The 12,209-nt window shown below is 38.5% G+C and overlaps 1 protein-coding gene across 2 annotated transcripts in view; it reads left to right on the forward strand.

The window, feature by feature from the left end:
- Positions 1-9,558, forward strand: part of ITGA9 (integrin subunit alpha 9) — a 231,951-nt gene extending 222,393 nt beyond the window's left edge. For both annotated transcript variants that reach the window (XM_054817092.1, XM_054817093.1), the window contains one exon: positions 4,575-9,558. In XM_054817092.1, the coding sequence (XP_054673067.1) occupies positions 4,575-4,673 (99 nt within the window). In that variant the 3' untranslated portion in view covers positions 4,674-9,558. The remainder of the gene's footprint in view (positions 1-4,574) is intronic.
- The last annotated feature ends 2,651 nt before the right edge of the window (positions 9,559-12,209 follow it).

A 12,209-nucleotide genomic window follows, 5' to 3' on the forward strand; every position in this document is an offset into this window, starting at 1 on the left:
TCTGGTAAAGACCAGGCCAGCTTTTTCTTTGCATTTTGTTTGGTTCTGCCTGAATTTGTTTGGATTTGTTTAAAAGCAAGCAGACATATTTGCAGCTTATTATGGCAGTTGTGAAATATGACAATTTGTGGATTCACAGACAATTCAGATACTCTCTCCTTTCCCTGGCATGGGGCCTAAATCCATTGTGAGTGACACTGATAGCCCCAGGATTTCGGGACTGTCCCTATATTCCCAAAGTCTTCAATGGCCCTTTCTCCTCTGTGTTTGCACACAGAAGAAACAAAGTAGGAGATGGTGCCCTTGGCATAGCAGTTCCCCTCTGGTGAGGTCTGCCAGGGTTAAGAGTAAAGCATGGTGCATGCTGAGCAGTGTCCCACCCCTGAGTCCTTTCTTTCAGCCACACTGACCCAAAAGGCCCATAACTCAAGAAGGTCTCCTCAGCCTTCCCAAATAATTTTCACCCAACTCTGAAATGCTGACAGTAGTTAGCTTTTCTCATTTCTTGCATCGTCTTTGGTGGCTGATGCCTCTTCTGCCTTTATAACCCTCGAGCTTCCTACAGTACTTTCTCCTTGCCTCCTGTAAATATGTTCTCCTGTTGCTCTTCCTCTCATGAGTGCTTTCCCCAGGCAGAGGTTTACTGATCAAAATCTTGTCATCAGTCCTTTCCTTGCATGTGGTGGTGTGAACTCAGAGATTGCATGGTGGGGTTACAGCTCTGGACTTGGGTATTCCTTTGCCATGTGCATACATCTGTATATGATGTCTGTATAAAAGAAAGCAGAGTTTGGGAGACCTGAGCAATATTAGAGACTCATTGCCCATGAAACATGGGTTGGAGACCACTGGCCCACTGTAAACACCCATTCCACAAATGAGATCACAGCAATACTCCTGTTAAGGCTGAGAATCTCTCCTCCTCTCCCCACTGGAAATCCAGGACTGAGTCCCAGCAGTGCTGTCCTCACTGGGTTTTCTGAGTTCCCTTTCATTAGCCACAGAAAACAGATCTTCTGGTGTCACTTTTGCCCCAGAGACAAAAGAGCCAGTATATAGTCAGCCCCATGTTGCATCAATTGTTCTGCTTTTGTCCAAGTGTCCTCCTCCTTATTACCCTGTTATCTCCTCACTGTATGTTAAATTCACTTTTTCTCTCCAGCTTGCCACAGGCACTTATCAGCCCTCACCATATGGGTTAATATTGCTGTCATTTTTAATGAAATCAGTTTATTGTAAGGAGATGGAAATGTGGGTTGTGTGGTCTCTTGTGAGAACAATGTTGTGATTTCTTCATGACCACTACCAAAAAAAGCCCTTTCTGGTGATGATAGGGACTCTATCACACTAAGTGGAAATATGCTGTGTTAACACTAAGGAACAGTATCCATAACAAAGCAAGCACATCCTTGCCTTTCAGGGATCGGAAATATATCTAATCCCTGACCACTCTTTAAAAAAAAAAAAAAAAAACCAAAACCTTAAGGTCCAGTTTCTCTTTTTGGTTGCACTTAGGTCCTCTACATAATTTTAGATTATCCACATCATTTACAACAAGTAAACATATATAGCTTTGTAGTGGAATCACCTCTAGATGTAGGATTTCATGCTTCATTAATATTTATTGCGGTCTTCAGCTCACTTTTTTGCCCTACTGGAAAGTTATACAAAAGCATTCTGTATCCAGTAACAAAATAGTAAAATACCAAAACTATCATAACCAACTTTTAAAGATAATTCCTGAAGCAGATGTTCACAAACAGACAATTTTTATTAAAATAACAGTAGGAAGGAATTTGCTTTTGTTTGTTTGGCCCTCGAGGAAATTAAAAAGCCTTTCTATAATTTTGATTATAACTTCAAGAGAGGATTTTATGGTACCAAGGATGTGGTTGCATGAAGGATGGAAACCTTAAGGGTTTAAAACCTGTTTTTAAAAGCTACCAATTGAATTTCTTTTGTTAATCTTAGGAAACAAAGTCCTGTGGCAATTTTCTTTTTCTAATGTGCAGAACATGTAGGTCTGTTATAAAAACTGATAATACAAAAATGGTACCCACTTCTTCAACACATCTGCTCCCTGAGCATATGTAAGGAGTATCTGCAGATTCCTGTGACTAAACTACCTACGATTAATCCTACTGGGGCTGAACAACAGAGGAGTAGTAGGTTCTTACCCCCGCTCGCTTTTTTTTTTTTTTTTTTTTAATTATTATCAATAAATAATTCACCTCCATTTTAGCCTGTGAAAATCTGGGGAAACTTTTGCTATTGGCTTCAAGTCTCCATTGAGCTGAAGCATGTTGGCATCAATGGTGAAATTTCGCTGGGATTTTATGATGGTGCTGTTTTGAGCATGTCTTCTCAAAATACATCCTTTGCACTGATATAAGTACAAAAATTACTAGTAATGATATTTTTCTGCTAAAGAAAAAACTTGATCTGATTTCTAGAGCAAATTTAAAGAATAGGGAACTAGAGGAACTCTTCTTTAATTCTCTTTTTCTGAATCCTTGCGTACACTGTTCTGAAAAATCCTAGGAGGCAAGGGAGATGTGGCCCTCCAAAATTCAACACTGTCCCTTTCATGAGGTGGTTTTTCAGAACAGAACCGCGATTATACATGGTTTTGCATGTATTGAGCAGCAGATAAAGCTTTGCTTATGATAGATGGGAAAGAGACTACGTCCATAGTTTGTGCACAAGACTATGAACAAATGACTTTTAAGATCTAGTTCCAGTTATTCATGGGGGCCTCCAGAAGGTCATGGGACCTCTAAAATTGAGATCATAGGCACTTATGTGTATGCCTACCTATTATTTATAAAGTGGTTGTAGGTGTGCATGTAATGTACACCTATGTACTCAGCAGGGTACACCTATCTCTAGATTAATAGCATGCCCCAGGGCTGTGATCCACACTTATCCAAAAAAAGGGGCTTGTTAGACCACACTGCAGCTTCTGCGTCCTTTGCACAGAAGCCAAGCAGCAGAGGTAAGGGGTGGTGAGAGGACAGTGTGTGTCTGGTCTTGTGTTGGCGTGGATTCAGGACATAGTTGAGAGCACCGGCAAGGACCTGGGCTTTAGGGAGCTCTGCTGGAGAAGCACCCTCGGCAGTTTGAACAAGTTGCTTTTCAGAAACCTGTGAGTTAAAATATACTTGAAGAAAATTAAAGTTGCTAAAAAAGCCCAACTTAACAGAAACTTAGTAGTGACAAAATAGCATAAAATATTTCTACATATAGCCAATTTGGGAATAAAGGATGGCAATAACTGGTTGATAAAGGAAGACTAAAGCATCATGTTTTACCCAGCAGGAGTAAGAAAACAGGTTTAGAGTGGTAGGAGTTACATAAATATTTAATTATGATGAACAAAATATTGATTCAATGGTCTCAATAGCGCACTGCTAAGTTAGAGGAGTTATTCTTGAATGCTTACCAAAGTCTGTCATTAAAATCGGTTTTGTTTATTTGAAAGACTTAAAAAAACAGAGATACGAAAGGTTTTTATCCAAACTGAAATGAAAACCACTTGCATTTCTTTAACTAAGTACAGGGGTTTGGGAAACAAGGAGATACGCAAAAGTGATTATCAGCCCTGCAGCATCTTGAAAGCTTGTGGAGGAATTATTGTTGATGCTCTGTGTTTTGTCGGATCAGGCTTGTATTTTGCTTTCTGAGCGGCAGATTACGCAACTGGCAGCAATGGGACAAGGGAAATCACTTAGTGAAGAGTCTGAAGCTATCTGTTTCCTCCAAAGCATCTTAAAGTAAATGATTCTTAAATAGAAAATTTGAGACCAGAACTTTGAGTGATTACTGGCAGGAAGAGAAGTACCTGTAGTTGCACAGCAGTGGGCTGATAGTTCTGGAGACAGGTACGCCAAAATAGCAGCAGAGCTCTTCAGAAAGGTAGTGGAGCACCTGTGATAGGTAATAGACCCGTGCTGGCTTTTCTGGAACAGGGTTTCTTATAAAAAAGGCTAATAGTTGGAATTTGGATGCTGGGAGGTGGGCGTACTGTATTCCTCTGATCTTTGCTGTTTTGTGCAGTTGTGGCCACTGAGAGTACAGTTCATAAAACTCTGGCAACATTTACTCAGGACCCAGGTGCAAGCCTGGCTTTAGGTTCAGATCCAAATTTTGCCTTAGTCTTTATTTGAAACCAGTAAACTTGTATCTGCCTCTTCTGGTCTGTGTTTATTAGAAATACTTTATGTGCATTTTTTAAAAAATCATGTTTCATATAAGAAGACTCTTCTCTCAGAGTAGTTCATCTGTAAGGAGCAGAGTATTTGTGAAGATTTGAGATCTGGTTTATGTTGATGTAAACAAGGAGCTATGATTCCAGATTGGCACTAGGAGATACTAGATATTAACACCTGTGCTATTTTTTCCTGCACACCATTTTCTGACAAAGTAAGTTTCAATTCTAGTGGAGGGTGTCCCTGCCCGCAGCAGGGGGGGTGGAACTAGATGATCTTTAAGGTCCCTTCCAACCCAAACCATTCTATGATTCTATGATTTAATTATACTATTACTTACCACTGTCATCTCTTCTTGATTTGCAGATGGGCTTCTTCCGCCGGAGGTACAAAGAAATTATTGAGGCCGAAAAGAGCAGAAAGGAGAATGAAGATAGTTGGGACTGGGTCCAGAAAAATCAGTGAACTGCCCGCAAAAACTAAAGCCCAGTCATGTGCCACGTGCTTGCTAGCCTGTAGGTCCTGCTCTCGTATCTTCCATATGTGGAAGAAGGAATCTTCTCCAGATTTTTCGGAGACCCCATTGATGCTGTGTCTTTATCACTCCAACAAGCTAGGGAACATATCCTGAGGCAACCACTGCAGCCATGTCAGGTGACTGGAGCGATTTACACTTCATTTAAGAGCTGAACTTTGAACTTTGGTAACCAAGCTGCAGTGCAGAGCAATATTTATGAATCCAACTATGTGGTATACCCTCAGGGGAAGACTGTTACCTAAAAATATTTTTTATAAATATAAGCTTTTTATATTGATTATGTCTTTATATTTGTATCAATGTTTTATAGTTTCTATTGAATAGCTATATAGTTCACTCAAGCACTGATATCTGGCTAAATCCTTGGAAATACATATATGTATATATAAATCCTATTGTACTTTTAAACTTCAATGCAAGAGAGAAGAGAGATTTGCAGATAAAAGTAGCTGAAATCCTATATGCTTAATTCACAAGGCTTGGTATTGTTGTATATAGACCATTTAATGGCAATAAGCCAAAGTCTTTTCACTATCTCTTTTTGTAGTTGAATTTGGTGTTTGATTTATAAACTAAAGAAACTAAAGTATTACACAGATGTGATGTTCTGTATCTGAGTCTATCCTTTACTGGCCTGAACAGGAGAGGACAAAAACGCTTCCTCGGTGACATGTAGTAAGACTTGTAGCTTGCTTTGGCTCACTGAAGACAGCATCATGGAATGTTTTCCTTTGGAAAGTTTTCTCTTGCAGTCTGTAGTGCTTTGATAATGGTCTAGCACTGTACAACTGAGATACCAGAAGGCTATAATTGGGCCAACCACTATGGCATTGACAAATTCATTGGAATTTTAAATAAATAAATAAATAAATGGAGCCATATTAATGTTAAGGATAGTTTTAAAGCTACTGTTAATGATCGTGATCTGTTGCTATCAAAGCAAGTGATAAATTGCTACAAGCTATGAGAATTAGGTCTGCCTTGTGAGTTTTATACACGAGTCATGAGTTTGTTTATATGATAATGTTAAGAGAGATAAGTAGATGCAAGGGTTAAAATGTTTGGATCTTTGGATCTTGAGATTCTCTATCTGGGTATTCCTAGTACTGAATGTCATCCTTCCACAAGCATTAAGAAGGAGGTTTAGTCAAGGTGCAGACGTTACAGGATCTCAGATTGCTACTTTGTTCACTGGTAATTCCTTAGCAAATACTTTGCTGAATTAGAAGAAACTTAGTTGTAATTAATTCAACCATGTTTCTTCAAAAAGCTCTTGGATTTCTGAACAGAAATAGTGGAACTCTGTAAGACTTGGTTTTAGATTCTACTTGTACTTTGCACCTTGTGTAAATAAGAAGTAAATGTCATATTGGTATAAAATCCATTTAAGGGGAAGAAAGGTCAAGCTCTATGGTAGAAGGTGAAGCAGGAATGAATGGTTGGAGGATGTCTTCTTCCATAAGGGCAAGGTAAAAGAACTGCTGGAGGTTTGGAAACTTGAATGCAGAGAACATGCAAGAAATCTGCTTGAGATCAGGCCTTATTCTTGCTCTCCCTTGCCAAATTCATTATAGCTTCAAATTTAAAAAAAAAACCACATCCATATTCCTGTTTGCTTTCCCCCCCCCGCTGGCATTAAGTGCCTGCTATTACTACAGTATTGATCAATATTTATTAACTTAACTATCTGCACCCATTAGGCAGAAGATGGTTTTTAAGTGAATGAAGTGTATTGATTCAACATTTGACAAGAAAAGCTATTAGTCTATTCAGATATCTTTCTTAAAACAATCATTGGTAATTTGACAGATTTTGTATAACAAATGATCATTTAAGCCAGAATCTGAAAAAAAAACCTGCTGAGGCCAAATCCTATTATAACCACGTGTAGTGGACTGCAGATTTTTCATCAGAGTGCAAAACCAAAAGGCTGATGACCTTTGATTGCACTGTTGTATTAGAGGCTATTGAATTCCTCACAGCATGGTATTTCTGACATCAGTTAGTTTTGCTAGTATTTAAACCTAATGTGTCTATTTTTTTCTGTGGTTGAAAAATACCTAAGACTGACAGATAGAGGTTGGATATGAGATTGATTTACAACTATGAATTTAATAAGAAATTGCTTAAAATACTTGCTGAAAAAAAAGTCCATTAATTTAGATGTAAGAATTTGTAGTATCTGCCCGCTCTAAAACTGAACCCCAAAAAGATTACTAAAACCTAAATTTGCTGAAAAAATAATTCAGGGGACAAGTGAAACTATTTGTGAATTTAACTGAATTTGAAAGTTGCCATCAAAAAAAAGGAGGAAATTCCCTTTGAAAAGTTGAAATGCCTCATTTCCACTTTTTAAACAAAAAATTAATTTCAAATCTGCCAAAAATGCTTCATTACAATATTTTAGAAATCAAGATTTAGTTATTCCTTTGAAACATCTTTTTAAAGTATATGAAGAAAAGATTTAAAAAAGGTAAAATACCCATTTAGCATATCATATTATGTTGGACAATTTTTTTTTTTTTTTTTTTTGGCTGAAGGCAAAAATGTTTTTCTTACTTGCTTGAAGTAAAAAACAAAATTTAATCCCATTTGATTGAGCCCACACTGGACTTTTTTGATCTCTGACTTGAATTGTCTACTATTGATCCAGCACACATTGTCACTCAGTGAAAACCTAGTTGTTAGCCATATTAGTGACATATTCTTGAAATAATCCATAAATTCTTAGTATCATCACTGTTAGGTACTCGGTAGCTCTGTTGCCACAAATGCTTTTGGTTTTATATGTATACTCTTCTTTTTTTCTTCTTTTTTCTTCTTTTTTTCTTCTTTTTTCCTTCTTTTTTTCTTCTTTTTTTCTTTTTTTTTTTTTTTGGTCAAATTCCATTGGTGCTCTTGGTTGGTTCCACTTAGAATAGTGAGATTTGACAATGAAACATACCAGTACTTAGTATTAAAATCCTGTAGATGCACCTTTCCACTCCTTAAAAAGCAACCAAACAAGCCAAACAAACAAAAAAACCCACTAGTATCAGTTGGTTGCAATCAGTTTCTAACCGAAAAATCTTAAGAAAACATAATATACTTCAAGAATGTGTAGAAAATAGCTGTGCTATAGATCTGCTAGTTTGTTTGTTGTTTTTTTTTTAAATTAAGAAATAGTGATAAATGTAATTGTATCAAAATCTAGAGACATGGTTACTTTGGAAATTGCTTCTAGGGCTCTGGAGTTTCCCATCTGTCGGCTGCTTGTTAGTTCCTTTGTGCTGTACCACTTGTGTGGCAGAGCTCGGGGAAGTCACTGTACTGGTTCTCTCCAGTTAATCCATTTTGGGACAAAGTCAACAATTGTCTTGGATAACTTCATTGAAAGGTTTGCTGAATTGGCATTGCAATTTTTTTTGTGGCAGGCTGACTTTGCACCGGCTCTAAGCTATGCGGCTGGAAGCTTAGAAGTGGGGCAGTAACGTTTTCAAATGCATCATCTGGCACCTGAGTGATCTTTTGTTTAAGCCCCGAAGCTTGCAATGTGCAGGGTGTCTTCTTATGAATAGTACCCTTCAAGTTGCTTTTATGGTAGGAAGAAAACAATTTCAGAAAAATGTGATCAGGAAGAAAGGAGGGGGAAAATTAAGGAAAAATTCACTTACTGCAGAGCCCATGCTGTTGCAACCCCATTTAATTTCCATCTTGACATCAAGATGATCACAGTCATTTCAGAGTTTTGGTGGCCCACGGCACAGGGATGAATTTCACTTCCCAAGATCAGAAAGCATTTGCCACCTTTCACAACATGTTTTGTGACCATTTCATTTGGAAAACCAAGTTTCTGCTCTTGGAAGTGAATTTCCATCAGTTCACCCCAAGCTATGGCAGGGCTAGTGTACTCTGAGGCTGTCACTAGTATGCTCTGGTACTTGGCCACTGTAGCTAACAAAAATACTAGCTATGTTTTTTCTGAATAAACTAGTCTTTAATTTGTTCAGTTACGACAAGGAAGTCAGCAGACTGTAGAAAATACTGGAACAGCCTGCGAATTGAAATCGCCTCACAAATCACTTGGATTATCTGAGAGAGAAGTTGTGCTTAATGTGAAGCCCAAGCCTCTAAACCACTTCAGCAATCCTTTCATCTCAAAAGTGGGAAAGGCTTTTGCAATGCCGAGCACACCAGTGAGGACAACCCTCTCTGCCTTGATACATGAATAGGAAGGACCCTACATACAAGTCGGTGATGTGCAGGTTAACTCATCTTGCTGAAAGCAACAGTTGTGCAAAAATTGCATTTGGCAATATTTAGCATTGACTTTCTTGAATGTCTGCTGTTTATGGGCACGTTTTGGAGTCTTGCACGAGTTTCAAGCATAGTATCCATGTGGCGTGGGAATATATAACATTGCTTTCACTAAAGGATTAAGGGAGTTATGGAACTAATTTCTACCTTTGTCCAAGTTCATCCGCTCGCTAGGGTTTCTTGGATATAAATGAAAGTAGGATTTGGTTCATTTAGTGTACATTGATTACTGGCATGAATACTGTAATTGCTTTTGGAGCATGGTTTGCATACGCAGTAGGGTACACACACCATTGTCACTCCTTTTTCTTAGAATGTCACTCCTTATGTATTGTAAAATTGTATGTTTCTTTTTGTGAACTTGTGGTTGGAAGAATGTGTTCACTCTTATTGATGTCACCTGTATTTAGAAGCTCGTGCTCACCTGTATTATAATTCACTTGCACTGTTTTGGAAATGTCAGGTTTACAAAAATACAACTTTTTGGAATAAAAAGTGGCTGCAAAATTATCCTAATAATATTGTTTTGTCACTTATTGTCCTGTCCAGATCAAGTATTTTTCCTTTAATCAGGTGAGACATTTTCTCATGTATGTTTGAATTAAATGGCATGTGCGTGTGTTTATATGCGTGTAGATAATGGACATATTTTATCATAATTCTATGACTTGTATAAAATCAAGCTCTTTGGAGACTAAGAATATAACTAGCGTGACTACAATATTGTAAAACCATGGAAAGAAAATAATAGCAGTGGGAATTATTTATATTTCAACAGTATTGCTCTATCAACATCAAATAAACCCCCACGTGGTGGTGATACTGCCCGATGATAAGAGTGTCAACCTGTATAACTTGAGTTCTGTTTCAATCTGTATGAATTTGGATGAAAGTCAGACTATTCAGCTTCATGTATTTTTTTCTGCAAGGATTTTTATTCCCTGAGTAGCTAAGACATTTGAAAGGTTTTCTTGAACTGCATACATCCCCATGCTTGCTTTGTCAAAGGGAGTAGAAGCTGTATAGAAGCAGTAAAAGAAGCTGGTTGATTTCCATGGCTGTGGTGTACCTCTTTGTGTTTCTAATACCCGTTAGAGGTCCCATCAAAGTTTTCTCAGCGTTTTGAGGATGGGTGAAACCTCTGCAGTAAAATATGAACTGACCGGCACCTTCACTCTAAAACAAAAGTGAAAAACTGAACCTGAAATTTCAGGTTCTCCCTTTCCTCATCTTCGGCTCCATTCTCTGCTTTTCGTGGAGACCCTCTGTGTAAGTGTTTAAATGTTTTCCTGCTGTACAGAAACAGCCTGTTTCCTCTGCGTTAGGCTGCCGGCTAAATATCTACGGACAGGGTGGGCAGAGTTAGGACCTAACCTGTGACTGGTGGAAGACCATGACTTTGAGCACCACAAAGCCAAAGGCATTTAGGGGAACTGCAAGTAGATGGGGGTCCTGGCATGTAGGTAGCACCCTTCGAAGTAAAAAAAAAAAAAAAAAAGTTCTCAGGAAAGCTTTCTGCAGAGGAAAGAAAGTATTGTTGGGCAAAAGTTGGTAGAAGGATGCTGCTGCAGGAAGGAATGCAATGCACAGTTTGCTTTTGGAGATTAGTGGAAGCTTTAGTGCAGCAGCAGCTAAAATAATAAGCAGAAGCTTTTAGGTGTACTAATAGCTTTTTGTTATTGTGCAAGCATGGGTGTGTGTAAGCAGGCGGTGGCTGTCCCCTCCTGGGGACGGAGGATTGATGAGCTAACAGTGCCCTCTGTGGGGCTCGCTCGCCTTTTTTCTTTTTAATGCAGAAACGCCTTTTTAATTAAAAAAAAAAAAACAACCAAAAAAACCAACAAACAAACCAGCAGTCTGTACATTGCAGGAATTTTGTGTGTTGCCTTCCCCCTAAGTGGCTTTTAAGAACCTCTTAGGACCTCTGTGACAAAGTGGCTTTGTTTTAGGGAAAAAAAAAACCACAAACCTTTTGCAGATTTATTTCTTCCAGTTTCACCAAGAAGGGAAGAACCAGATCAAAACTAGATGAAGATTCAAGAAAAAGAAGATGTTCTTTTACCATGGAAAAAACCAGCTCATTTGTTAGCGCGCTGCTCAGCCTGGCTCATGTAGGACTGGAGTTGGTCTGACATTTTGGCTTCCTACACCGGCCATTGGCCTGCTCTTAGGATTGGACGTAATGGGAGCTCCTCTGCTACGTCTTTTCCATTTAGTAGTGAAATACCCCATCAGAAAGAGATAAGTTACTTTTCCCCACACCTTTTGGGTCTAGTGGGGTGGATACTAACCTGAGTAGTCCTAGGTAAGATGTTTTGACTTGATGAAAATTTTGAGTGACCATAACACCCTAGATACTGAGTGCCAGGATGACTAAGGAGAGTGTTGTGGGAGTCATGAAAGAGGCAAAGTAGATCTTAGGGTCATCTGGCCCCAGTTGGCTTGCTACCAGAATTAAAACAAAAGCACCTATCACTCCTGCACATCCAGGGTTTTAACATTTTAAATGGCTGCAAATGGAGATTTTATTTGCAAGAGGTTTTGACAGAAGTAAAGCATGATAGTGAAGAAATGAATCATCATAACAAAAGAGCAATGGAAATTAGTTTTTCATGTCTTAGCCACGCTAAAATTTCCTGTGACTGTCTGAAAGGATTAATTCATGGATTTCCAGTTCATTTCTTCTTTGCTTTTGATGTAGTTAGTGTCGTTTTAATGCCTGAACCTCTAGATGTGCAATGTTTTGGTAAGTTAACCAGCAGTTCAACAGCTGTAAAGAATCAGAAATTAATGAAGTAGTAACCCTGAGCAGAGATTTCCCTGCTGCAGACGTGTATTCAGATATGATATATTGACTTTCATGAAATTATTCTAGTTTTATACTAACACAAGTGAGAAGGGACTCAAACAGGCTCCCTTGAAGCTGAAGGACACACATCATGAGACAAGCTTTGCACTAATCTGCATAAGTGGTAATGTACAGTAATTTCTGTCATTTAAACAGTATTCCTCTGGGTTTGCTATCTGAGAGCTGTGTAATTCAATCCTAATGATGCTGCTCCGTGCTATATTCAGAAAGAGAAAAAGAATAGTTAAAAAGTGATCACTTTATCCAGCAAAGAGACCACTTCATAGGGAGGATATGGTCTGTCCTACACCAGTCTCTC

The sequence above is a fragment of the Grus americana genome, chromosome 2 (assembly GCF_028858705.1).
Source record: "Grus americana isolate bGruAme1 chromosome 2, bGruAme1.mat, whole genome shotgun sequence".
In the NCBI taxonomy this organism is placed as follows: Eukaryota; Metazoa; Chordata; class Aves; order Gruiformes; family Gruidae; genus Grus; species Grus americana.